This window comes from Pteropus medius, unplaced genomic scaffold (genome assembly GCF_902729225.1).
Source record: "Pteropus medius unplaced genomic scaffold, Ma_sr-lr_union100, whole genome shotgun sequence".
NCBI lineage: Eukaryota > Metazoa > Chordata > Mammalia > Chiroptera > Pteropodidae > Pteropus > Pteropus medius.
The window spans coordinates 4,326,490-4,354,107 of NW_024345600.1; the positions used below are offsets into that span (position 1 = coordinate 4,326,490).

At 41.7% G+C, this 27,618-nt stretch overlaps 1 protein-coding gene and 1 long non-coding RNA gene across 6 annotated transcripts; one reads left to right on the forward strand and one right to left on the reverse strand.

Moving 5' to 3' along the window:
• On the reverse strand, positions 1-12,288 carry LOC120611685 (uncharacterized). Its single transcript, XR_005655259.1, has 3 exons — positions 11,335-12,288; positions 5,600-5,695; positions 1-950 (listed from the first exon to the last, which is right to left on the reverse strand). It is a non-coding gene; the product is annotated as an uncharacterized LOC120611685 (long non-coding RNA).
• On the forward strand, positions 11,437-27,618 carry PEX5 (peroxisomal biogenesis factor 5). Of its 5 annotated transcripts, none has more exons than XM_039874239.1 (16): positions 11,437-11,557; positions 13,074-13,236; positions 13,533-13,568; positions 13,822-13,954; positions 14,145-14,276; positions 19,497-19,602; positions 20,073-20,163; positions 20,562-20,672; positions 20,919-21,011; positions 21,338-21,457; positions 23,996-24,139; positions 24,320-24,390; positions 24,806-25,018; positions 25,336-25,501; positions 25,842-25,999; positions 26,175-27,618. In XM_039874239.1, the coding sequence occupies exons 2-16, from the start codon at positions 13,090-13,092 to the stop codon at positions 26,374-26,376; spliced, it is 1,923 nt and encodes a 640-aa protein (XP_039730173.1). In that variant the 5' UTR covers positions 11,437-11,557; positions 13,074-13,089; the 3' UTR covers positions 26,377-27,618. The 5 variants fall into 5 exon arrangements, with proteins under 5 accessions (XP_039730173.1, XP_039730172.1, XP_039730176.1 ...); XM_039874238.1 differs by lacking the exon at positions 11,437-11,557 and adding an exon at positions 12,297-12,436; XM_039874242.1 differs by lacking the exons at positions 11,437-11,557; positions 24,806-25,018 and adding an exon at positions 12,297-12,436.

Consider the following 27,618-nt stretch of genomic DNA (forward strand, 5'->3'; position numbering starts at 1 on the left):
ACAAGTCCAAATGGGTTTTTATTTTGTTGCTCAAGATCTCCTGCAAGGATGTTCCCTAACCTCCCTCACAGAAGCTGGCAAAACCTCAGGGTGCTAGGCCTTGGGCAAGGTTTCTAATTTACCTGTTTCCATTTAATTTGAAACAGGAACCATACCTCCTTCAGCCTAACTCCATTCTTTCTTTCTGTTTTCCTCTGAAGTCCACTCTCTGCAGTGACAATTAATTAGCTTCCTGAAAGGTGCACAGGTGAAGAGCTATGCCCTGGGGAAAAATCATGTTGTAGAAGGAGATATGGTGACCACTGGTTCAAGAACAAAGTGTGTCCTTCCTGTTGCAGAGACCTGCAAACTCACCTATGTGCTTCTGGGTGATAGACAAACATATCGGTAGCGTATAAATGCCCACTCCTGGGGTCTCCATTCGACCTTGCAACCTTCAGGGCTGATGCTCCAATCAGCAACAATCCGGAAACATCCATTTTCCCACCTACCAGTCCCCTGAGGGCTTTGTTGAGTAGGTCAAGAATGACACTTTTGCTCCCAGTCTCTGAAGAGTTATGGAAGATGTCATATCCCGTTCAGATTTTAATCTCCATGTTGGCCCCCAAAGTGTGTCTCCTAGATCCTCCATACTTATAACACCTCAGGACTCCTCTGGACTGTGTGTTGATCCAGTGAATCCCTCAGACTCTGGGCAGTTCCAGAAGCGTGTCTAGGATGAGTCTGTGTCCACTCTGTTCCTCTGGGTACTGTGGGGATGGGTTCCCGGACTCCACCTCTCCTTGCTCAGCAGCCTTTAGGCAAGTCCCTGGTGGGGCGGCGGAGGTGGGGCGGGGGAGCAGGCATGTTTGGCAGACAGAGAGGAGGAGCTGGCACGCTTATTTTCACAGCGGTGGTGTCACTGCATCTCCTGCGGCACCATGCTGTCACTCCCTTAAAATACCCACGTCCTACAGGAAAAAGATAGATGAGTGTTTAAATTTAGCAACTACGGGGAGGAGGGGAGTGATGGAGATTCTGGGATGTGGTGAAGCTGGCTTTGTCAGAAGAGGACTAGGAACCCCATGATGCCTGGGTGAGGATTTTAATCCATTAGGATAAGGGAACATCTCAAAGACCTGACCCAAATTCCTCAAGTTCTTACCCCAGCTCTGCGTCCCTGTCCCATCTCCCCATCAGATGTGGTCTTTTCTCCTTAAATGTGTGCAGTTGGGATTGCGCTGCCATCTCTCCATGGGTGCAGCGTGGCTGGTTCCTGGGGGAAGAGGCTGGTAATGGGTAAGAGCAACGTTTGAGAAGACCACTGATTTTAAGTTAGGCCTCCGAAGTGATAGTGGTCTTCCTTCATTCTATGGCACTGTAGACAGGGTAAAGTCCAGAAGATATGTATCTGTGATGAGAGGGTTATACATCTTCCAGATGACAACTGGGCTAAGCCTCAGCATACCAGGAAGACTTCAGCTGCTCATGCTTCCTTCTCTCCTGAAAGTTTAGCAGTCCTTTTATAGACTCCTGGGCCAAGGACCCTCTACCTCAGGCCCCTACTCTTGACATGCCATCTTGTTGCTTTGAGAAAATCCTATAGCACAGAGGATCTCTCTTCCCAGGTGAGGTGATGGGGAGCCGGGTTGAGGAGGGCTTTGCTGTCAGCTCTGCCTCTGTTCAAATCCCAGAAACTGAGTGTTTGGTCTTGGTATTTTAACCTAAGTTTTGATTTATCACCCAAAAAGGGGAATTGCTTACTCAAAGGTTTGAGTGATGCTTATGTAAGGTAACTTTTTCTGAAGTAACTGAGAATTAGCATATTACATGTTAGTTATCATTATCATTAATTATCAGAGATGAACAAAACCATTCCTAGTCCCAGTGACAATGGTGTCTTTAAAAAGCATGACATTCTGGGGATGGCAGGATACCTAAAGTTCCTTCTATCCAAAGCCTAGGCAGCATGGGGTTGTAGCTTTGAACATATGCTTTGTAGTCAGACACACCTAGGTTTTTCTTTTCACTTTGGCAGCTTACGGAAGCATATATGGCTAACGACCATAGAAGAGTGACTATTTTTATAGTTGCCAGGCTGTTTTAAATAGACACAGGGTTATTTTTTAACAGATGGGGGCTTTAGAACAGGAGCTGCTAGGGTCTTAGCAAGCAAGAGCTCACAGGCTTTTGGGTGCTGACCTCTGTGGCTGACCTTGAGCTTGATGGTTTTTGCCCGAATCAGTGCTTCCCGAATAGCTTTCTTTTTTGATATCAAATAAATGCTTGTTGCCTCTCACTTTGGCCTTTTATTTTGCTTTTAACAGGTAGATGGAATAACTTTTTGTACTTCTGTGTTTTCCAGCCAGGTTTTCAGACTGAGCCTCAAACCTCAAAATGAGCTAAGTTGCATTTCTGAGCATGTTTGTGTGACCTTTGTGAAGGCCCAAGTAGGTCATGCCTGGTCAGCCTCTTACTGTCCTTGTGAACTGTATCATGGGACATAGGAATGAAGTGTGAAGTAGTTAATATCTCAGATAATTAGGCTTGTCCACAGACTCCCAAGAATTACCTCTAACCATCACAAGGTGGCTCTGGAATTGTAACCTTTATAATCTTTTAGTTAATTATGCAATCCTTGGCCATGAATTTGAATTTGGGAGACCCAGACTGAGGCCTTAGTTACCAAGGGGGGTATATTTTTTCCAATGAAAAGATAAAAAAGAGTGGGGATTGTTTATTACATAGGGAATATACTATTTTCTTATTAAGATAGAGAAATAATTGAACTTACCGTGAACCCAAAGTCTCAAGAATGCAATTGAAAAGGCCCATGTCTGAAACATTCTGACTAAGAATCATGTTTGCTCAACGAGTCAAGGAAGAACTACTTAAAAAAAAACAATAACAAAAACAAAACAACAAAGGATTTGATATTATTCTTAGAACAGGAAAGGTAGAAATTGGAGAAAAAAATAAAAGGCTGATTAAGCTGGAGGAAGAGATAGATTTCATTGGAAGAAAGGCTTATGGTCTTTGAAGACACACTAGACACATATGAAAGGAACATGAGGTCTCAGAGGCCAGGCAGTTGTGAAAGGGAAAAGGGGATTTATGTGGGTCTTATGACTCTTAATTAGAGGATTAGAAAAGAGAGGACATTGACAGGGCTAGAGAATCAGGTAAGATAAGAAATATACAGAAGGAATGCAGGACCTAATAAGTGAGGGAAATTAGCTGATCTAGATGTGGGTGTAGTAGCAGTCCATCTATCTAAGATAGGATAAGGTGCAATAAGAAAGATGCCCTGCTCATGTGAGTTGTGAACTGGTCCAGCTGAAAGTCCCACCTTGCAGCTCACAGAGGTAGCTCCACCAGGAAATGCTCACTGTGTTCACTGGTGAGAATTATCTCGGCAGCATGTAGGCCCACAGGCCCAAGCTTTCCTATCCTGCTCTTCAATCTGACAACTAACTTTTATGGCAGTAATTTTTCTTTTTTTTTTTTGCCTCCCCCTCCCCGTGCCCTATGGCAGTGATTTTTTGATCTAATAACCTCAGTCTTCATGAGATGGCCAAACTGCTCTCCTGAGAAGGTGTAGAGTTTAGTATAGAGACAGTGAAGTAAATCATAATATTTTGATGTTAAATTTAATTTTAAGTATCTGTATGAATTTAAGTTAAGCTTGTGTTTTCAACTTATTTCATAAGTAATTTTGGAGTTACAATTTTTAGTTGGAAGGTATAAAACACTGCTCAAGCTTGTAAAAATTGTTAGAACATTTAAGACAAATCAAACATCTGAACATGGTAAATCAAGTGGTTAGATTTACAAGAGTTGCTTATGCTATAAGAAAGATTTTGCATGTGAGAATTTAAAATTTACCTTGTCAGGCAATTGAAGTGCATGAGGAAAAAACCAAATACATTAAGCATATGAATATGATCTAAAACTGTTATGAAAATTTTACTAAGTCTGTAGATGAGACTAATTGTTAAGGAAATTTAAATCTGTGTAAGTTGAGTTAAGCATCAAATATCAAGTGGAAGTAATTTAAAAAAATTTAGTACATTTATAAGTAAAATTGCATGATTTGTAAGTTGAATTTAAAGGCTTAAGCAAAACCAAATTTCATACTTATAATTTTCATAAGTTAAATATTAATTTAAAACCTAGGTAACTGGAAATAGTCTTTTCCACATACATTAGACATTAAAAATATTCACAATGTTGGGTGTTTGTGGAGCTTGTATCAGTTGTTGGATCAGAAAGAGTGATGGGGGTCTGAAGAAATCTGAGATGGAGAAGACATGGCTCAGGGAAGACTAGAGAGAAGTAAGGGAGCTCTGGTCCAGGACACGACTGAGAGGTGGCCCCTCAAAGCTGCAGTAGAGTTCATGATAGCACAATTGAAGATTAGAAGATTAAAAGATTGAAGACTGGGAGACTGAAATAGCTACCCAACCTCTTGACTAAAAAAATCCCTTCAGTGGAGTTTAATTTCGTAGTCACTGGCACAGCCTGACATTAGTGACCAGAAGGGTGAACTGTTGTTGTAGAGATCACCAGCTGCTCACCAAACTTTGGTCCAGCTCATCATGGGGGTACGGTTAAATTACATTTTCCAGCCTCTTTTGCTATTAAGTTGAACTGAGCATTAGTCAATGAAACTTGAAGATTACACCACATCAAACCTCTTGATTAAAGAGTCTGTTGTCTCAATGGAGTTTAATTTTATAGTCACGGACATAGCTTGACAGTGAAAGCAATATGTCACCTATTACTCCTTTTTTCTAATTACTTCTGAGCCTCCACTATGGGCTTTGGCTGCACCGTCACACGATCTCATACCTGCAAATCTGAAATCCACAAAGCTCTGAAAACCGAAAGTGTAATAAGTCCTATGCCAAAATCTATTTGGTGGCAAAACCTGCCCAGAACAGGTGTAGCTGCTTGTAGGCTTCCTTTCAAAGTAAATATTCATGTAGTTTACACAAGAAGTATTATTTTGCTCGATTCTAGGGTGCTGCCTCAAGCCTGGCTGGGGAAGGTGTGTAATTCACATATACTGGCATGTAATATGTATACTGCATTACCTTATTACAATCCCTAAAGTTCTGACTACTGAAACACACCTGGCCCCAAGAGTTTAAGATAAGAGACTGCGGACCTGAGGAAATGTGGGTCTGGATTGTATAATGTTTTGTCCTAGATTCTGGGAACACTATTTTGCTGGGATAATCACTTTTGAATTAGAGATCTAGACTATTCCTGTTTGGTGCCTCTGCCATTTTTAACATAGGATTTCCAAGAACATTGTGTATGACGGGCTGCACCAAGCTGGAAAGAGTAAGAATCAGAGGATGGCACGTGTTGGGATATCACAGGCCAGGCCAGGAAGTCATGCTTATCATTCTAGTCAGGTTCCATTAGCTAATCCCCAATCATTTGGCCACTTTAACAGCTGAGGAGGCTGGAAAATGTAGTTTAGCTGTGTGCCCATGAAGAGGAGGAATGAGGTTTAATAATCAACTGGCAGTCTCTATGACAGTCCATCCTTTTGGTATTTTTGATGAAATATCAGTTTCATCCTTCTTCCCACATAAGAGAATACACTTACCTCCTTCCCAAAAGACACACTCAAGTCCCATCCAGGCATTTCTGGATGATGTGTAGTTTTCTCCATGTGACTCCTCGTGGGCTGGTGATCTATGAGCTAAAAAGACACGTTATCTGAACATTGCCTTCTCCCCGCAATGTTTGCTATGACTGTACTGGAGTTCAACTTTTTTCTCCCCATTTTGGGAATATTATGAGCAATGCTGCTGTGGACATTCTTGCACCTGTGCACCAGTAGATGTACTCTTCCCTAAGTAAGAGTAGTTTTAGGTTGGATCATGTACAACTATACTACATCATGACAAACTAATAAGTGTTCAATAAAGCAATTTCTCTATCAATACACCATTTTATCTATCCTTACACCAAATTCCTTATTGTTTTTACGTCTTGATGTCTGGTAAAGCCAATGCTCTCACCTGTTCTTCCTCATGACCATCTTAACTATTACTGACTCTTTGCTCTATCAAGTGAATTTTAGAATGAACCTGTTTACTAAATTAAGAATTCTTATTGAGGATTAACAACCAATTTGGGGGAATTTTCTACCTAAGAATATTTAGATTTTCTTTAATGCCTTCTAATAGTTTTAATTTTCTCCATAAAACTCTTGTAAAGTTGTTGGAATTAATTCTAGCATTTTATGTTTTTGTTTGATTGTAACTGTTACCTTTTTAAAATTATAGCTTGATTTTCGCTAATGTGTAAAAATAAAATTGATTTTTACTTATTATTTCCAATTAAATTCTATTATTAAACTCTATTATTAATTCTACTAATTTATCTGTATATTGCTTGGAAAGGTGGGAAAGGGAGAAGGGGTATGTAGACAATAACTCCCCTGCAAATAAGAGATTTTTCTTTTTGAATTTTTATAAAGTCGAATTCTTGAGTTCAGCTTCTCTCTTTGCCCAATCTTACTTTCTTTGCTTTCCCACAGATATTGATTTGGAAGACACTTCCCCATAAACATGGCGCATGAAAATCTCCATATTAGAATCTGCTTCTCCAGGAAATCCAACTGGTGACAAGAATTACATGAAGTTGTGTCACAATTAAAAAACAAAAATCCTTCGTTTTTATTATTTCTTCCTTGTTACTTCTTTTTTTGTGTTATTTTCCCCCTTCTGCTCCTTTGACTAGGTTTGCTAGTGTTTTATTTTCTTAATTTTTTAAAGAACATTTTTGATATATTCATTTTGTTATTTACTAATTTTTTTTTTAAAATTAAAACTTTTTAAAAGCAGTTTTAAGTTTACAGGAAAATGAGCAGAAAATGTGGAGTTTATATACACCCCTTCACTCTTCACCCCCAACTTCCCCCATTATTAACATCTTGCTTTAGTGTGGTACATTTGGTACAGTTGATGAATCAATATTGATACATTATTATTAATTAAAGTTCATAGTTTACATTAAAGTTCACTCTTTGTATTGTATATACTATGGGTTTTGACAAATGTATAATGACACATAGCCACCATTACAGTATCATATAGAATAGCTTCACTGTCCTAAAAATCCCCTCACCTAAAAATCTCTCACCAAATTCGGGAATTTTTTAGCTATTATTTCTTCAAGTACTTTTTTAGCCCTGCCCTCTTTCTCTGCTCCTTCTGGGGCTCTGATGATACAAATATTAAATCTCTTGTTGTCCTACAGGTCCCGAAGCTCTGTTCATTTTTTTTTCAGTTCGTTTTTTTCTCTGTTCTTCAGATTGGGTAATTTCTATTGCCTTATCATCCAGTTTACTGATTTTTTTCCCCTTTGTCCTATCCATTCTACCTTTGAGCTCACCCACTAAGCTTTATACTTGGTTATTGTATCTTTCAGTTTTAAAATTTCCATTTGGTTCTTCATAGTTCCTATTTCTTTGCTGAAGCTCTCTATATTTCATTTGTTTCAAATGTATTTGTAATTGTTTGTTGAAGCATTTTTATCATGGCTGCCTGAAAATGATTCTAATATCTCTGTTAATTTGGTATTGGCATCTGTTGGTTGACATTCTTCATTCAGTTTCAGATCTTCCTAATTCTTGGTAGTGATGAGTGACTTTTTAATTGAAACTTAGACATTTTTTGCATTGTATCATAGACCATGGTTCTTATTTAAGTTTTCTGTTTTAACTGGCTTTATAAAGATGTCACTCCTGCAGGGAAAGAAGGGGAACCACCTCATTCCTGCCACGTGGAGGTAAAAGTCCAGGTTCCCCATTTGGCCTCCACTGATCCCCGAGGGACTGGGCTAGGTAGGGGTGTTAGTCAGCTCCTCATAGTGGTCTTCACTGAGACTGCAGGGGTTTGAAGAGAGCCTCATTACTAGCCTGTGGAGGATGAACTCCCTAATTCTCTCACACCACCCCAGGGTAGGTATTGGGGTGTCTTGTACAGCCTCATGAAGGGTGGAAGTCCAGGCTTCTTTCTCAGCTTCTGCTAGTCTGTGTTATGGATTGGGCTACAGTTTTTTATTTGATGTTTGGCTGGAGCAGAGTAGTTATTATCTGTAAGTTTCTATCTTTGTAGGTTACCCCCTTCCTGATCTTTTGGCTAGAGAGAGAAAGCTTTTATTGGAGTTTTTTTTTTTTTTTTTTGTCCAGTTGCTGACTTCTGGGGTATATGAGGCCAAAAGGAAGACCATGGAACTGACTACCATGTTGTTTCTTGGTTCTTGAGGTCCCTAGCCAGTCTGTTCCCACCCCTCACCTTTCAGAATCTTCCTTGTTTATTTTACATAAGATGTCCAGAATTTTTAGTTCCATTTAGTGGGAGGAATACAGAAAAGTATGTCTACTCCATCTTCCCAGAAGCAGAAGTCTTCCTCCAAACAAACAAACATACACAAACACATTGCTTATCTGTGAACACTGTAGATATTTGGTGACTAATTCTGAAAAGGGATCACTCTTTTGAGGGAAATACTCCCAAGTCGAAAAACCTGATTCCTTCCTTCCTTCCTTCCTTCCTTCCTTCCTTCCTTCCTTCCTTCCTTCTTTCCTTCCTTCCTTCCTTCCTTCCTTCTTCCTTTCCTTCCCTCCTTCTGGGGTTCAGGGGAGAGGCTTAAAGTGTTCCTGACTGGATTTTGGCAAAGGTGACACATTCTGAAACTTCCCTAGATTTCTAAAGGTGGTAAGATATTGCTACAAGCAGGGGTAAAATAGCACAGTCCTTGTTGCTGTCTGGGGGATTTCCCTGCTGTGTGTCCAGAACGGAGTTGGGTAACTTGTACCCAAACCTAGGCTGGAGGTACTGGATATACCAGGGTACATCTAGATCTCACTACTCTGAAAACTTTTAAAGCAAATTGAGATTTGTCCAGATATACTTAGATGGGCCGAGCTTTGGAATTTGCTGCTTCTCACTATACACATACAATTTTATTCCTTTGCAAGCTATCTCTGCCAATGATGGTTATTGAAGCTGAAAGGAGAATGAGTAATTATAATCAACAAACCCTTCCGAAGGTACGTGTGTGAAGCCCGTACCTTCATTTGCAATTTCCAGAGCATAGGTACTTCCATTACATTGCATCTTATGTCGTTAATGAACTTAAGAATCTAACCAGATGAGGTGGTTCCTCATTTCCAACTCCTCCCCTAACAAAAAGGAATATAGAATTTTATACTTACAAATTAAAGAGATTCATTGACTCAAGTAGAGTTGCGAAAGAAATTAGTTGCATTTAAATGAGACAATAAAAACTAGATAAAATTGTAACTTGCGAGTTGGATATTATTATTAGTTGAAGAAAATGGCCTTAGGGATTCATGACACAGTAGACAGAACTCATTTAAAACAGGACTGAGAATGTCCGCTTGTAATTCATAGCATTGCCCTGTGAATATGTACCTCTTAAGTGTTGTGTCTTTGTCTCAAATCTCTTTTATTCGTACTGTGGTTCCAAGTTTAACCAGTAATCTTGACATATGCATGTCAGTAAATTTGCTTTCCAGAGGGGTGTAAATGACTTTATGAGTTAAGAGAATCTTATGTATTAGACTTCAATTTGGGAAGTAAAGTTTTAGACGAGATTTTAAGAGGACTAAGAGAATTTCATAAATGTTTATAAGCTTGATTTATTAGGTTTACAGGATTGAATAAGAGTTTAGAAAGATTTTGCCTGATAGGTTCACCTTGTTGGGCATTTTAAAATGCTTTAGTATAAGTATATTAAATGCCACTAGGTTTAAAACATTTAAGGAAATGAAATTTTTATTTTTAAAAAGAGAAAGTCCAGCATAATGTATAAGAGCATGGACTCTGGAACCAGATTGTGAAGGTCAGGGGTCAGCAAACAGGGGTCAGCAAGCCTAGAGCTTGTCTATGTACAGTCTGTAAGCTAAGAGTGGTTTCGATATTTTTAAATGGTTGGAAAAAATAAAAAGAATAATATTTTGAGACATGTAAAATGATATAAAATTCACATTTCAGTGTCCATAAAAGTTTTATTGGAATACAGCTATGCTAATTTGTTTATGTATTGTCTACAGCTGCTTTCATGGAATAACAGCAGAGCCGAGGAGTTGTGTCAGCGACTGCAAGGCCTACAAAGACAAAAACATTTACTGTTTGGTTCTTTATAGATAAAGCTTATGACCCTGGTATAGGTTCAAATCACAGTTTTGCAACATGAGTATACGCTTGGGCAAGTCACTTAGCTTCTCTGTGTCTCAATTTCCTCATCTGTAAAATGGGGATAATAATAGTTGTTATTACTAAGTTACTGTGAAGATTAAATGAATCAATATTTGAAAAATACCCAGAATAATGCCTGATACATAGTAAATACAATATAAGCATCTAAATTCATATTGTTAAACTTGATTTAATCAAACATTAAAGAGTAAGTAAAAAGGATTATTTCATTTAATAAAAATATTTTTATAAATATAATTTATAAATTGAACCTGGATTAACAAAATCTAGAATTTTATATGTAGAACTTCGATAAACTAAATATTAAACACTGAAGTGTCTTAATTAGTCCTTTCTTAGCACCAGAGTCCTTCTTGGACTTGTGAGTCAAGTTTATGTCAAGAAGTCTATGGAGTAGGAGACCAAACTGGGAGATAGGAGTGTATAATGGGTAGGTATTTGGAGTTATGTTTGGACTAAATTTTGACTTCCTAGCTGTGATTTTGGATGTCTTATCTATAAAGTAGGGTTAGTAATACTGATTTCATAGGGGCATTATGAAGATTATAAGCACTACTGCACATAAAGTGTTCAGTGCAATGCCTAGATTTTAGTAAGCATTCAATAAACATCAGTTATTATCATTTCCCCACTGGGTACATAATGATTTATTGCTAATCAGTTATTACTCTCCTAGCAGAACAGAAAGTTATGTGTGTGATACGGTTTGAGTGGTACTGGGGAGTCCTCCTTGATTTTCTGAAATTCTACCATATTACATGCTTTCAGTTACACATTGCCCTCTCCAGGGATCCTCTTTTTGCAAGTATGTACTTCCCAGAGGGCATCCCTTCCTCTTCGGAATGGTTTATTTTATTAGGTACCAGGTATTTGCTTTACAATGGTAGCCTGAGAACAGTGAACATGAAATGGATAGGATTTGTGTACAAGGAGAAAAAAGGGTATGGGGTTAGGGCCTCTGAAAGATGGTGGAAAGGTAAAGAGACATTTTGCACAATTTTCAAGCCTGTCCGTCTTTCTGTTCCCCTGAGGTGTCAGAGCAGTTTCTTTGCCTTCTCAGAAATAAGTATACGCAGCCACGTACCTCTGGTCCCCTGCCGCCTCCATCTTTGAAATCTGCAGGACAGCCAGAAAACAAACCTGGCCCAGGGCGCCACCTGCTGTCTATCAGTCTCCTCTCCGGCACCCTGGGCTGCGCTGGGACTTTTGACCTTTTGGCTCTAGCCCATCCTTGCTTACCTACCAGCAGCCCAGAGCACCTCCTGCCCTTCTTCACGACATCAGGACTCCCTTCATTTTGGAGACAGGTGAGATTTCAGGGTTTCTCAGTGACCTTGAGGTTTGACACCAGACCCAATTCTGTAGTAGATGGTGGGGCCTGAGGCTTAATCTATGATTAAAAAACGTTTCTTGCATCATGTCTATGCTTTCCTAGTTTGGACCAGTGGGAATAATACCACCACGGTGACCTGGACAAGTAGTGAGGAAGGAGGAAAGAGGAGTGACTCACTGTGCACCTTCCCTGTAGGTTACCAGCTTGAGGTCTCAGGATGCATTGGACTCTATTTTAGTCTCTGGAATTTGTCATCATCCAGTGCTATTTTCCTCATTACGTAGATGTGGCAGAGGGATTGGGGGCAGGCCTTTGTCTCCATGGACATTATGACAGTCCCGCTAGAGGCAATTTGGAAGGGGGCAGGCCTAGAAGGCTAGAAAGTAGGCCCCCGATTTGACCCTAGCAACTCCCGTGTCAAGGCCTTTATCTGAAACAGGCCTAGAAAGGGCAGGAATCCCCTTGAGTCACAGTGCACCTCCGGGGGAGAACAAGAATGAGCTGAGCCCAGTATCCCGAAACCCTGGCTTCGCCAAAGCTCAGGGAGCCCCTCCTAGCTCCATTGTTCTTTGGGCTTTCCATCAAACAAGTCCTAGAGTCCGCGATCCTTTTAAGAACTCTGAGTCGACATCGACGACTTCCCCTTTAAGACTCACGGTTCCTCCTGTCACGCTGCGTCGCAGTCTTAAGGCCCCGCCCCTTAAAACAGTTTACGCGACTCAGCGACAGCAGCGCGGCGGTCACGGCCCCTTTAAGCCTGAGCCCCTCCCCTGGCTCCCAGTCCCCCTCCTTTCCTTTCCCCCTCCAGCCGGCACCTGGTGCCCCGGCGGGTCGTGCGGCGCGACGCGCGGCGGTGAGCGGAGGGCCTAGGGGGCGCGAGGACATATTCCGGGTCTTTCCCCATCCTTGCCTTGTTCTCGCGGGTCCTGGAGGCAGCGCTGGAGCTGCGACTGGGGCGCGGGAGATGGGGTGGTCCGGAGCGCCAGAGGGGTGGGCCCGGACTGGCGGACCTGGGGGAGGGGCTCAGGTGACACTGGGTGAGGGGATGGCCCCACGCGGTGCTCGTCCGAGGACAGGGAGTGTAGGGGACTGGTATTACGGTCAGGCGGCGTTCCCACTCTTCCCTGCTTGGCAAGTGCCCCGCTACAGCCCGGTTGCGGAATTGTCCCCACGTAGTCTCCTTGAGTCCAGGCCCCTCGGTGCTGGGCGGTTGTCGCCCAGTCCTGCCGCCGCCTGAGACCGCAGTCATAGAGGCCTCTGGAGAGGCCCCAGCTGGAAGCAGTGGCCTTTGGGGGCGGCAGGAGGGCATCGGTCCCCTCTCCGACTCCTGGCAGAGGTGGGGGCCACAGCAAAAGGCACAGAGATGGAAGGTGGCCAGTGGCTAACAACCTGGGATAGTTATCTACTCGTCTCCCCAGATCTGGCCTGAGTTGGGGTTGGGGAAAGGTATGACTACTGGACCTCAGTTCCAAACCTTCTCTGCCCATCAGAGCGCTGGCGGTCACCATGGCAATGCGGGAGCTGGTGGAGGCCGAATGCGGGGGTGCCAACCCGCTCATGAAGCTGGCGGGGCACTTCACCCAGGACAAGGCCCTGCGTCAGGAGGGGTTAAGGCCTGGCCCCTGGCCCCCAGGAACCCCAGCCTCCGAGGCGGTGAGTGTTCCTGAGGTGGAAAGCCCAAGTGGTGGCTTGGGATACTTTCTCCATTGTGTTGCAAATAGTAATATTTACCACTTAATGAGTGTTTACTAAGCAGTGTACTAAACACTGTACATCTTTACATTGATGAAGGCATCCATTTTATAGATGAAGAAACGGAGGCTCAGAGAAGTTTTGTGACTTGCCCCAGGTCATATAAATGGCAGAGCCGGAATTTTAACCAATGTTTGAGTTGTGTGTCTGGTCTTCACCACTGTACCATATTGTCTCCCCTTTCTCTTCTGTCCTAGGTCTCTAAGCCTTTGGGGGTGGCCTCTGAAGATGAGGTAAATATACCAGTCTCTTCTATTGCATTTTTCATTTGCCCATTGTTTTTATTTTAAACTTTGCTCACCCTTATTTCAGTCTTTGGACTTTCCTGACCAAATGAAATTTACCTTAGCCCTCTTGTTTTTTTAAAATGTATTCTTTGAGTATTTCCAAATCTATAGTTTCTGTGTTTTCCTTCCCTTGTGTTTGACATGAATATCTCCCATCCAGTAGGTCCATCTCTTCATTTCACCATCTCTCTTCTAACAGTTGGTGGCTGAGTTCCTCCAGGACCAGAGTGTACCAGTTGTATCCCGTGCCCCTCAGACCTTCAAGATGGATGACCTCCTGGCAGAGATGCAGGAGATTGAACAGTCAAGCTTTCGCCATGCACCCCAGAGAGGTGGGTCCAGAGTCTGGTGGAAAGGGAGAGCACCATTTTCTGTGCAGATAGGGCCAAGAGAGCTTCATATTTGGATGCTGCTGGGACTGGGGAACTGAGATGCACAAGGAGACAATTTTCATGTGCACTCAGGCACGATAGAATGATATGTATTTCTTAGTGTTCTCTCTCTCTCTCTCTCTCTCTTAAGCCCCTGGTGTGGCAGACTTGGCCTTGTCTGAGAACTGGGCCCAAGAGTTTCTTGCAGCTGGAGATGCTGTGGATGTAACTCAGGATTATAATGAGACTGACTGGTCCCAAGAATTCATCTCTGAAGTTACAGGTGAGGCTCATCATGGTAAAATCTAAAATAGTTCCTATGGGGCAAAGTTCTATACTGTTACCCTAATTCATCTTAGGATATAGAGAGATTTCAGCTGCTTATGACTTTTCTGTACTCTTTGACTCATTTCTATGGCGTATGGAACCTGATTTCCCTTAGGTGATAATAATAGAGAATTGAAAGTTATATTAAACAAAGGATTAGGTTTGAACTGGATAAGAGGGGTGTGTGTGAGAGAGAGAGAGACAGAGAGAGACAGAGAGAGACAGACAGAGAGACAGAGAGACAGAGAGACAGAGAGACAGACACACGAGGAGTTATGTTAAATTCTTTGTTACCTGGAACTTTATTGCTATGGTTTGGTGGAAAGATTAGGTAGATGGCGGTGTGGCCCAGGAAGAGAGAAATATTTAGCATAGCCCATGAAATTCTGGCATTAAGTCGTCTTGAACAGGGTTGGGCCTTGGAGAGTAGAATTGTTGAGTTCAAGGGCTTGAGATATAAGGTCTTGGAGGATAAAGACCATACCTTAATCATGATAATAAAAATTAATAATAATAGCTAATTTTTACTATGTTTAAGACTTTGTATGAAGTACTTTAAATACATTATCTTTTTAATCCCATGAGAACTTTGAGATAGTTATTGTTTTTATTTCTAGTTTATAGATAAGAAAACTTTGCCCAAGGTGACAGCTTTGTGAATGGTGGAGTTAGGATTTGACTCTGGGTTTGAATGATTCCAGACCATGTGGGTTTAACTATTATGCAGTACTGCCAGGCCTGCAACTTCAGCTCTTTAGGTCTCAGCCAAATTTTCCCTATTTGAGAGTGTCCCATGCTCACTGCATCTTTTGAGATTGATTTTTCTCCCCCTAAGCTGATCTGATTAGGGGCATGGGAGAAGGGCATTCTCTTCAGTTTTTCTTTTTCCCAATTACTCTCAAAGAGAACCATTGTTAGCCTTTTTCCAATTTAAGAAATCAAGAATAACATGAGATACAAATGGAGAAAGTTACAAAGATTCTAGACTCTCATGGTGCTCACGTCATCATAGTTCCTGAATTTTCTGGAGAGGGTTAATGAGACCTAATTGGTTTCTCCCCTCATCATTTTTATTCTCCTAAAGATAGGGCTTCCTTCACACAAGAGAAAAACCCCAAAATCTAATAGCAAAAGCTCACCTTTAATAAAAGCTACTAGTCTCTTTTATAATGACTGCCTTTCCTTCCCTTAAGTTGGAGTTTAAGGTTAACAGGAGGTGCTCTTGGTTTCATTAATAGTGCTAAGTATGTTATATTCTTAAACCCATTTGATCTCTACGGTAACACTTATAAGGTAGGTACTCCTTCCCCATTTTATGTATAAAGAAACTAAGATTTAGAAAGGTTAAATACTTTGTCCAAAATCATTCAGTAACGGAGATGATGTTCAAACTCTCATGTCTGTTTGATGCTAGGCTCCATCTTAGAACCATTATACTATCATTGAGAATCTTTTCTGTGGAATTACCTCAAGTGAAAATCTGAGCAGTAATAGACTCCCCACTAGACTGAAACTCAGTTTCCAATAAAAACCTTAGACTTAAGTGCTATCTCTTATCACAGAGAGACTTTTCTTATAATGTGTGGGCATCACTTATTTTTCATAACTCAAAATAAAATCATTGCTACTGCAAGCATTGAGATTGATGAGATTTTTGTTACAATACTTGAATTGCTTGCAATTAGTGAAATCTTCCTTAAGTTATAATTGAAAAACAACATTAGAAAAACACATTAGACCTCTTTGGGATATCTCTTTCTTTTGTTATATGCATTCTTTTGTAACTGCCTGCTTCACAGGCAGGGACATGGGAAGCTAGAAAGGGAAGTTGAGCTATTTGGGGTCTGCCTTCATAAAAATGTCCTATCGCAGTAGTATATTGCTTTGAATGTAGTGCACCTTCAGTATTTATTGAATGAATGAAATGAGATTTGGGAGAAAGAGCTCAAGGAAATTGATTTTCTAGTAATTAACTTTTTTATTATCCTCATAACATTTGCGGATATTATATTGATGATATAAGTTACCTATTACTTTATGGATAAGTAGACTTTGAGATGAGAGGATATGTTGTTAAATCCTTATTTTCAAATCTCCATTGTTAAGATTCTAGAATTGTTTAAAAAGAACCTTGAAGTTTAGTTTTTTTCTTGTTTCAGTGTTTTCTTTGGAAATAATTATAGTTTCATTGGAAGTTGCCAAAAATGTATAGAAAGGCTCTGCATATCTTTCACTCTGTTTTCCCCAATGGTAATATTTCGTATAACTGTTAGTTATGCACAATATCAAAATCAGGATATTGCTGTTGGTACAATCCGCAGAGCTTTTTAGATTTCACCAATTCAACATGTCCTTATTTGTGTGTATGTTTATATTTTTCTGTGATTTTGTCATGTGTTGATTTGTGTAAGCACCACCACAATCAAGATGTAGAATTATTCGATCACCACATGAAGCTCATTTTCTAGTCTGCCATGTTTCTTGATGGAATCCCCCCACCCCTTAATCTTATGGGCTAAAAAATTCTCCATCTCATGATTATTCAGCTCTAGGAATGAAATACATCTTTAAGGAGTTTTGAATTTAGAGAGCCTCAGCTAACTTGGTATATGAGGTTCATATGATAATCTAGAAAGATAAACTTGCACTTTCAAAGGAAAAGCAGTGGGCAGCAGTAGCAGAAGATGAATGCCATAGATCTCCCCTGGATGGCAGAGGTAGAGGCTATGGAATAGAAGGAATAATGTTCTCCTTACGTTGTTTTCTACTTTTGGTGTGGGTTTGCCCTGAGCGGACAGCTATGATAATAATAATAGCTAATATTTGTTACTTTGTATTTTATGTATGCATTATCTCATTTGGTCTTCACAACAGTCCCTGTAGGGTAGCTATAATTATCTCTATTTCATAGATAAGGAAGTGAAAATGTAGAGGGTTAAGTAACTTGTCTGAAGATACACAGTGAATAAGTCATGCAGTTGGGATTTGAGTGCACGTAGGATGACTGTGAACCTACATTCTTTACCACTGTGCTTTTTAGCAAATGCAGAAACTTTCATGGGGATAGGTAGGAAGTTCTAAGTTTTTATCTTTTGAGCTTAGAGTAGATGTGCTCAGATGGAATGAGCACACAATGAGAGCTGTATGAGGTGAACATTCTGAATTGGATATTTGGTTTCTAGATTGTTGGTTCTAACTCTGCTAATCTCTGTGACCCTAGGACAGTCCTTTCCCCTCTGCAGGCCTTAGTTGCTTCAATTTCAGAGGTATCCAAAAGGATCGGATTTTCTGTAAGAATTTTTCAAAAAATATTGTGAAGGCCAAGTAGTGTTCTTTTGGTTATTTTATTTTGACTTCTTTGTTGAAGCAGGTTCTCAATGCCAGAAAATTTTGCATCTTGTGGCTGATATGACCAATACCAAATTACAGCTATTTGGAGATGACTTTTCTTACCTCTGGGATTTGCTTCTAATCTACCTCATGTATGTTTTAAAGTCCAGGTGCTTTATATTTCTCTGTTGCTTCTTGCTCTTGAGAGGAGCTTTCACAGAAACGGTGCTCTATAATTCAAGGAGCACTTGCGGCCAGAGTATGCTTCTGCAAAACACTCTAGTTGAGAGTAAGGCGTGACTGGAGAGTGAGGAGGGACTGGTTACTTTTCAACAGAATGGGACAAAGGAAAGGGGAGGTATTATAAAGTCTATTTAAGTATTAAACATCTCCTTATTAGGTCTCTATTCTTGAGCCAACAGTCTAGTTGGGGCAAAGGAAAGAGAAATGTTGCCTGTAAGAACTAATGAGAGAAATCAGGGTATAAATGTTGAGAGCCCTTGAAATTAAGAGAAAGAATTTATGATTAAAAAAATGGTCAACTCTTTTATTATATTAGTAATATATTATTTCTTTATAAGTAGGTGTACTCTGAGAGTCTTGATTCTTTTTTTTTTAGATTTTGACATTACTTTCTCAGATGTTGAGATTACTTTGTTGAAATTATTCAGGCAAAGTTTCAATTAAATGGAATATAAAGTTCTAAACACTAATACTGAGGGGATGATTATGCCTTCTCAGTGTTAAAAGCAATGACAAATCTTCAAATTGGAAACAAGACAGGATGACTGTTGTAACATCTGGTTTGAAAAGATGTGGATACAGAGCAGAAGGAATGAGCACTGCAGGTTCATGCTTTCTCTATGTTTATTCATTCTTTAGGGCCTGTTTGAATAGTCTCCTTGCCCCGCTCCCTTTTTTCCTGGCCCCAGAATAGTAAAGGGCAAAGTCCTGGAGGTTGAGAAACAATTCAGCCCCCTCATTCGATCTGTCGCCCTTGTTCTGATGTTGCACCAGTACCCTTTGCCACTAGAGCTAAGACAGTTTTGGAATTAAGTCTAAAAATCATAGCCCTTAAAACTAATCAAAAGTGACTTAAGTCAGAATTATGTTTATCCCGGGGGGATGGGGACATGAGGGAGCCTTCAAGGGAACTGTAAAGTGTTTTATATCTTGATCTGAGTGGTGGTGATTTGAGTGTATTTATATGTAGAAATTAATGAAGTGGTCTACTTATGTTTGGTACACTTTATGTACTTTCACGTTTGTATGTTACATCTCAATTAAAAAATGAAAAAAATAAATATCCAGTGGGAAGAGTGGACCCATGTATCTTTTAATTCTAGCCCAGCATTCTGCTTCTCAGATTCTCTTGGTAGGTATATTAAGATGAAATATGAGGCTCCTTTCGTTGGGAGGGTGTGAACTCTGTGGATGGAGAACAGACCAGAGATTTGGTCAAGGAACAGGAGCTCTTCTGTTCTTTCTTAGCTTGTCGCTGCTTCCCTGCAGCACCTTCAAGGAAGGTGGAGGCCCTAGTGCCTGCTATTTTTTCTTTTTTTTTTTTTTGAAGTCTCTGGCACTTCGTGCAAAAGGGTTTGGTCCTTACTCTTTTCCTGAGCCTCCTTGTTTTGTTTCTTGTCCTCAGCTCAGTAAATTTCTAGCCCGGGACCTTTGGGGATGTTGTTTGGATATTGAAAATTTAGTAGTATATATATATTTTTTTGACCAGGGGTCAGTGATGAATAAGATTTCATCTGCTTTGGCTTGATTAAATTAGGACTGTCTTTTTGTCTGATCCCTCACTGAATCCTGTGTGATTTCCCCAACTCTCTATTGCTTGTAGACCCCTTGTCTGTGTCCCCTGCCCGCTGGGCTGAGGAATATCTGGAGCAGTCAGAGGAGAAGCTGTGGCTGGGAGAGCCTGAGGGAACAGCTGCCACTGATCGCTGGTGAGTGCAGCTGCTGCTTTCTGGATGGATCCCTGTGAAAGGAGGATTAGACAGTTTTCCCAGCCTCTCCCAACCTTCTTCATTCACATGTCCAAACCAACTCATATCCCCTTATTTTCTACATTAAGGTTTCCACTTGTATTATGACCCCTATGAATTTATGTCTCAAATATAATTGGGTCAAGATTTCTAACTATCCTAACCAAAAGTTTGTAAATTTGCCTTAGGTACCCTGTTCCCTTTTTAATTTGGAGTCTGTCTATTTCTTCTTTCTGCAAAGATGTGTTTTGGAAACAGAGAGGTAAAAGGATATAGCTAGTGCTTTGTAGGTCCTCCGCAAGAGAGTGGAATAGGGTCACCCTCTTATCCTCCATAGGAACTGTAATTGCTGTGGGCTGGGAGTGGAGAATAGCATGGGGAAGGTGATGGCTGACTAATGTGTAAAATTAGTTTGTTCTTATCTGTTCCAGGTCTGATGAATATCATCCTGAGGAGGACCTGCAGCACATGGCCAGTGACTTTGTGGCCAAAGTGGATGACCCCAAATTGGCTAACTCTGAGGTGAGCCACACTCCACTACTGCTTTGCCCAGCACAGCTGGTCTTAGAAGTCAGGGGTCTTGCTTTTCTTACCCAGGTTTAGTTTAAACAGGAGATGAGATCCTAGGTCCATTCCTTCTTTCCTGGAGAACAGAGATCTAGGATCCCGCCTCTTCCTTCTAACATTCTTTCCCTCATTTCCTTGCCTGCTAACCCTTTCTCTTTTCTGTGTCTTCTCAAATCTTTAGAGCCAGAAATCCCTTCTTTTTGCTCTCTGTGTTTGCAGGGTCTTTAGCATATCTTGTCTGCAGCTAGAGATGGTCAGGGGGAGGAGTAAGTGCAGGCTCCTGTTGGGCACGGTTGAGAGTGCACACCTGGAAGTTCTCTCCCGAGTGGCCTATGTGTGTCTCTGTGCCCCAGTTCCTGAAATTCGTGCGGCAGATTGGCGAGGGGCAGGTGTCCCTGGAGTCCGGTGCAGGGTCGGGCCAAGCTCAGGCAGAACAGTGGGCAGCAGAGTTTATACAGCAGCAGGTAGGACATTGTCACTTCCCAGTCCCACTTCAGAGCCAGCTGGTGCCTAGGCCTTGGGTTCAGTGTTCAGTGGTCCCAGATGGGGAAGAGATTTTATTGCCAGCTTGTATTGGTAGCATCCAGGTCCTGAGTGGGTGGGAAAAAGATTCTGAGAATGTTCTCAGAATTGTCCAGGTTGGTGGTATTTAGTTGGTGTTTAGCGGGTGGAACGTTGGTGGTGGTGTGACCAGGCCTTCTCTGTCACAGGGTACATCAGATGCCTGGGTTGACCAGTTTACGAGACCAGTAAACACATCTGCCCTTGATGTGGAATTTGAACGAGCCAAATCGGCTATAGAGGTGAGAGCAGATAGTGCAGGAACAGACACTGCAAAGGGGAAAAGACTCCATCGGAGAGAGTGGGTGTGTTCACCTCAGAGATGATGAATGTCATCTGTGTCAGACTTGCTTGGGATGGGGCGGGTGCCTCCTCCAAATGCCATTCCTGGGCATCAACTCAGATTAAATCAGATTCTAGGAGTAGGATCTAGGAATCTGCATTAAAAAAAACTCTCAAGATGATCTTAAACACATTGAAATTTAAGGACTACTGCTTTAGGGAGCTGAGGGTGGAGTGGAGTGGTCATGATGGATCTCCTTTTTCTATCTTGTTCCTTTCTTTACAGTCTGATGTCGACTTCTGGGACAAGCTGCAGGCCGAGTTGGAGGAGATGGCAAAACGGGAAGCCGAGGCTCACCCCTGGCTTTCTGAGTATGACGACCTCACAACCGCTTCCTATGATAAGGCAAGAGCTGGTTTTTCAGGTTGCAGTATTTTCTTGTTTTGTTGTTTTTCCTTTAATTCTGAATTTGGGTACCCACTTCTAGTTAATTATTTTTTTGAGGCCCCTTTCCATGAAAAGAAGTATAAAACATTCTCTTGCTTCTATTGTCCTCTAGTAATTGAGATTATGCTTTATTCTTAGGATATAAAGGTTAACAGTAATAGACCACCTTTGTCAAATAACAATGATACGGTGACATAATACCTGTGATAGATGTTTGCACATAATATATTAAGAGCATAGACCAAAGAGCTCTGCTTTGGAGGTTGAGAACATTTTGAGAAGATTGATAACTCCTTTGGTAGAGAGTGGTAGTTGGTAGACTGTCTTTGTGCCTCCACATTTTAAAATCTATTTACTTTTTGAACTCACAGGTTTATTTTACATTCTAATCTCTTCCTGTATATACTAACCACTTGCCCCAATTTAGGGTGTTTTCAAAGAATTACGCTAAATAACTTAAATGTTAGGAAGGTTTTCCAGCAGTCAGTGGTGAAAGATGATCAAATTTTGCATATAGCATATATTTTTAATTTAGAAGCATATGTTATTTCAGGGATATCACTGTGAAAAAATATTACTTGTGAATTGTAGGATATTTGAGGTTGTGGTTAATAATTGAGCTGCTGAGTTGCAGCATGATGGGGAAGGGAGAGACTTGCTTGGCTTTGTAAAAGGCAAACCAGGGACTGGGGAGGTGAGGAGTGATGTCTTTTCCTCAGCTCAGATCTGGTCGGGAAAGGATTCTGGAGCTAGAACCTGAGCCTGAGATGTAAGGCGGGATGCTGGAGATAGATCTTGACATAAGGGAGCAAAGATAGAGAAGAATAAAGTTCAAGATAACTTAAAAAAGGCTAGGATTTGAAAGCCATTGGCAAATCAGCCTAGTACTAGGAAAAAATGTGATTTTGTTTATCATCCGAACCTGATTTCCTGAGAGCTCTCCTGTGATGTAATAGAAAAGAGAGCTGGCTTCTTGAGACCCTGCTGTGTATTTTGCCATAATAAGAGTTTCTTCTATAGAATTCTAATGAGGAGGAACTAAAGGAAATACTTGGAGATGATACTTTTATTAATTTGTATTAACAAATCTGATAACTTGCATAGACTCAGTCAACTTATAAATGGCAAGTTAGAAAACTTTAGATAAAAGTTTACATGCTTTTGATAAATACAGACATAGCACTAGTTTCACGTGAGCAGCATTTCCTCTTAGCTTTTTTTAACTCCTATATTAATGACATCTAGGCGGAATAAATTTTTTAATTCAAAACTTAAAAATATACTTATGTTTTTATATTTTTAAACCCTATTTGATACCACTGATACCTTGGGATATTATAAAATTAGGATTAGAAACATTTGCATTAATATGCCACAAAAATGTGCTGTGCTTTTATTACTCTCTAATAATGATCAATTCAGATTTTATCTTATCTATTTTGCTTCTTAAACCTCCATTGTTATTATTTAATTTTTTGTCACAAATAATTTGCATCTGATGACTTTTAACTTTCTGATAAGTTGTGTTTCTGGTTTTTCTGCAGTTGCACAAAAACAGTGAAAAAGGGCCTCAACTCATGTTTTTGTTATGTACAGTTTCATTCTGATTTGTCCTTTACTGCATTTACCGTGCCTGGTGTTTTGCATCTGGTCATTGCGGTATGCTGTTTTGTGATAGTAACCTCCAAAAGGAACATTTTATTTGCTTGTCCCAAGCCATACAGCTTATTAGTGACTCCCATTTTACCGTATTACTTCTCCGCCTAACACGAAATACCAGTAGACGAAGCTTTGCACATAGCATCATAACTCTTCCCTCAAATGAGAAATCCTCAGCTGGAGGGGAACAGTGTCTTTCTGCAGCGTTTTCTGTCCTCAGGATTTTAGGATCTAGCGTTCATTTACTCTCAGATACAGATTAATATTAATAACTTTTAAGAATGAAATTGGGGAATAAATTAAAATTTTCAAAGTGTTCGAACATGTTATCCCATTAGTGTGCACAGTGAGACCATGAGCTAGGTAAGAGTTGCATTTGAATGCAGGGCCTCTGACTCCAGATTGCCTTTCCTTTATATGTCATCACACTATTGCAGAATGCTAGGAAATGCCCTTTGAATAGCTAAGGAGAGCTTATCTCATTACTATAAGCAAGTCCTGTTACGATGTGTTCTGTCCAGTGGTGAGAAGTCAAGGATGTGGATATACATGCCTCTAAAGACTTCCTAAAATAAGCTTATTCCCAGCATGGATCAGAGTTTGTAGACTAGTCTAGCTTTCTAGTTATTGTGAACAGGAGATAGCAGCATGAGTACAACACTGAATGATTTTACTGTAGTCATAGATCTCCTTTATAATATGGACAATTTGCCAGCATTTATTCAGATACTTTTTTGGAGGCCTTCATCTTCTTCTCCACTTCTGTCTTGGTTGTCATCTCTCATTTCTGCTGCTCCCTGTCATACTGGTTTCTCACTTGGCTTGTCTTCCTTATAGGGGTACCAGTTTGAGGAGGAGAACCCCCTGCGTGACCACCCCCAGCCTTTTGAGGAAGGGCTGCGGCGACTTCAGGAGGGGGACCTGCCAAATGCTGTGCTCCTTTTTGAGGCAGCCGTGCAGCATGATCCTAAGCACATGGAAGTGAGTGACTCATTATTCTGACTACAAATTAGAGGCCCCAAAGAATGGTGTAGATGGATTAGGGCCTGGATGATGGCCTGGGGTGGGAGGTGAGAGTGAGATGGTGAGTGGGGGAAGCCAGAGGAAGGGAAGATAGAAAGGTGAATACATAGGTGATGGAATCTGTGAACTTCTCTCTAGGCTTGGCAGTATCTGGGTACCACCCAGGCAGAAAATGAACAGGAACTGTTAGCCATCAGCGCACTGCGGAAGTGAGTACACCGAAAGGTGGGGTGAGTTGCTTCTAGGACTCTGCAAATAGCCTTTAGAGCGAAAGGAGCCCAGACCCAGATCCTTCTTTCCTTTCTGGCTGCTAACAAAAGTGTTTCTCATGATTGAAACTAAGGTTTGGAGTGAATTAGAGATAATTGGTTGCATCCTTTCAACAGCTTTTGGTTTTATTTGTGGGACCCTGGCTGTTTCCCTGGCAGCTAAAATGTTCTCCTTCTAAGATCTGTAACTTTATTAATAACTTAGATACAGAGGATTTCTTCTATATCTTCATCTTAGGGAGTTGGTGGGTGAGGCCATTGTGATTGTGCGTTCCAGAACTTGGCTTGGATCCCGTGGTGCTGACGGGTGCTAGTGTCACTGCGTTACCGGCTCTGCCCATCTCTGTCCACACAGGTGTCTGGAGCTAAAGCCAGATAACCGGACAGCACTGATGGCGCTGGCTGTCAGCTTCACCAACGAGTCCCTGCAGCGACAGGCCTGTGAAACCCTGCGAGACTGGCTGCGCTACACACCAGCCTATGCCCATCTGGTGGTGTCTGGGGAAGAAGGGGCGAGTGGGGCAGCACTGGGCCCCAGCAAGCGCATCCTGGGCTCTCTGTTGTCTGAGTGAGTGAGGAGTTCCTGGGATGAGAATGGGAACCTGATTAGGAGGAGAACCTTGATTTTGGAAGTTTGGATAGATTGAGACTTAAGGGTCTAAGAGTGGGAGGGGAGACCCAGGGTCCACTTAAAGGAGGTCGGCCTTCTACAGTGTAATTCTGGGATGAGACAGAAAAACAGGTTTCTAACTTGGAATTAGAGTAGGAGAGGTGACTGATATGTGATTGAATTTCAGGGATATGATTGAATAAATAAGGAATTATTTCGGAGGGGTAGGCATATAGACATATCCATCTACATTCTTTTTTGCGTTTTTTTTTCAGCTCCCTGTTTCTTGAAGTGAAAGAGCTTTTCCTGGCAGCTGTGCGCCTGGACCCTACGTCCATTGACCCTGATGTACAGTGTGGGCTGGGAGTCCTTTTCAACCTGAGTGGGGAGTATGACAAGGCAGTGGACTGTTTCACAGCTGCCCTCAGTGTTCGTCCCAATGTGAGCCTCAGGGGAGGAATGGAAATAGGACATGACTGTACCCTAAGGAGAAATCATTTGTTGGGACCTTTGGAGTCATGTGATATTTCATTCCAATGTTCTATGTAGTGATTACTTTGGGAGAATTGGGAAAAGAAGGGAATATAGGGTCATCTGCCCTTAAGGGAGTCTGCATGGAGCGAGAGTGGTTATATTGTGGCCACATAATGAACTGTTGAGGAGAAAGGAATGGGATCATAACAAAAGTTAGCCAAACAGCGTGTTGAACTGGAGGGAGGAATGGGCAGAATTTGATCTGAGCCTGGCTCATGACCCTGACCCTTCTCCATCTCTATCCCAGGACTACTTGCTGTGGAATAAGCTAGGGGCCACCCTGGCCAATGGAAACCAGAGTGAAGAAGCAGTAGCTGCATACCGTCGGGCCCTTGAGCTACAGCCTGGCTATATACGGTCCCGCTATAACCTGGGCATCAGCTGCATCAACCTTGGGGCTCACCGGTGAGCGTATCTATTGAGTAATGAATGAATGAACTCTTTCTCCCTGCCTTTGGCCCTAACTCCTCATTCTCCTGTTACTTGACTAACCAACCCCAGCTTTCTTTCTCCCCATGCCAGCTGACCTACCTCCTTCCTTGGTGTTCTTCTCACCAGCTCTCATTCCTCTTCCCTACAGGGAGGCTGTGGAACACTTTTTGGAGGCCCTGAACATGCAGAGGAAAAGCCGGGGCCCTCGGGGTGAAGGGGGCGCCATGTCAGAGAACATCTGGAGCACTCTGCGTTTGGCATTGTCTATGTTAGGCCAGAGCGATGCCTATGGGGCAGCTGATGCCCGGGATCTGTCTACTCTCTTAGCTATGTTTGGGCTACCCCAGTGACAGTGGGATGGGTTGCCCTGTGAGTGTCTGCCTGGAGGGGTCCCTGCTTTGGATGTGACTCCCTCTCCCCAAATGGGCCTACCAAGGGGGTGGGCTGATGACCATAAGTGGTACAGCCTCTCAGGAGCTGCCTCAGTGTAGAGTGGGTGGTCTGTGTTCTAGTTCCTACATAATTGTAGGAAAATGAGCTGTGTTGTCTCTGAGACCCTTGGTAATTCAAGGGCTGCACATCCAGCTACAGATTTCTCTGCTCGTCATGGTCTTTCTTGGTGCTGCTTTTTGGATAGGACCCAGAGATATAGGGTAACTGTTGTCATCAGCTGCCATTTCTGATAGAGTCAACCACATTTGTAATGTCTGTTCTTTCCCCCACTTTTACTGGGAGTTGATAAACCGTACAGCTTCCTTGGGCAGCGTGTGTAGGAGGTTCTTCTATTATGTGCCTCCGTGGTGACTATATCTATGATGGGATGTGTCAGGAGTTGGCCTTTTTGATTTAAATGTTGATTTGGCTCAGCAGAGCTGCTGAGTTTTGATAAGGGTGCTTATAGTTCTGTCATTCTTGGACCTCTCCTGGCCTTCTCGGGTGCCCTGGGAATGATGCTGTATGCAGTAATGCTGGCATCATTATTGTGGGGGAATGTAAGAGCTGCTTGAGTCAGTGTTAGGGTGTGGGGTAGGAGGAAGGCTCATTGTAGAGTGAGCCTAGAAGAAACCAGATGGGATCAGATCAAGGGCTCTGTGCTGAGGCCTTTGGTAAGAGGACAGAGCAGTAGGATGAGGGATCCGATGAGTGCAGCAGGGTCTGCTCCTCTTAGGCCTGCGAGTAGGGATGGAGCTAGAAAGCACTTCTAGAAAGTTGGTTTAGAGATTGCCATCTTGCCAAATTCCTAGCAAAGAGAGAGTTCAGTGTTACCTCAAGCCTTTGCTGTACTTCTTGAAATGTTTCTAGGTGAGAGTGTGAAAAATCCCTTCCAGAAGATTGAGGGAAGATGAGGCAGCAGCTTGGATTCTTCTCGACTGTCCCCTGCTTGGGGAGCTGCACTAACCCCCAGAAATGACTGCTGAGCCTCTTGCCTTGTCTTCAGGAGCTAATGATCAGAGAGATTTCATTTTAAACTACCATGGTCCTGAGGGTTCGTCCTGAAATTTATTTTTCTTTGTATGAATATGTGTACATGATTTAAAAATAAAAATGTAAAATATTTGTATGAAGAATAAATCAAACTGACGTGGAACTGA

Bases quoted from the DNA above. Each gene is read 5' to 3' on its own strand.
- PEX5 (XM_039874239.1), top strand. From the start codon at position 13,090: ATGGCAATGCGGGAGCTGGTGGAGGCCGAATGCGGGGGTGCCAACCCG. The intron at 13,569-13,821 runs GTAAATATACCA...CTCTTCTAACAG, and splicing joins GGGTGGCCTCTGAAGATGAG to TTGGTGGCTGAGTTCCTCCA. The intron at 25,502-25,841 runs GTGAGCCTCAGG...TCTCTATCCCAG, and splicing joins CCCTCAGTGTTCGTCCCAAT to GACTACTTGCTGTGGAATAA.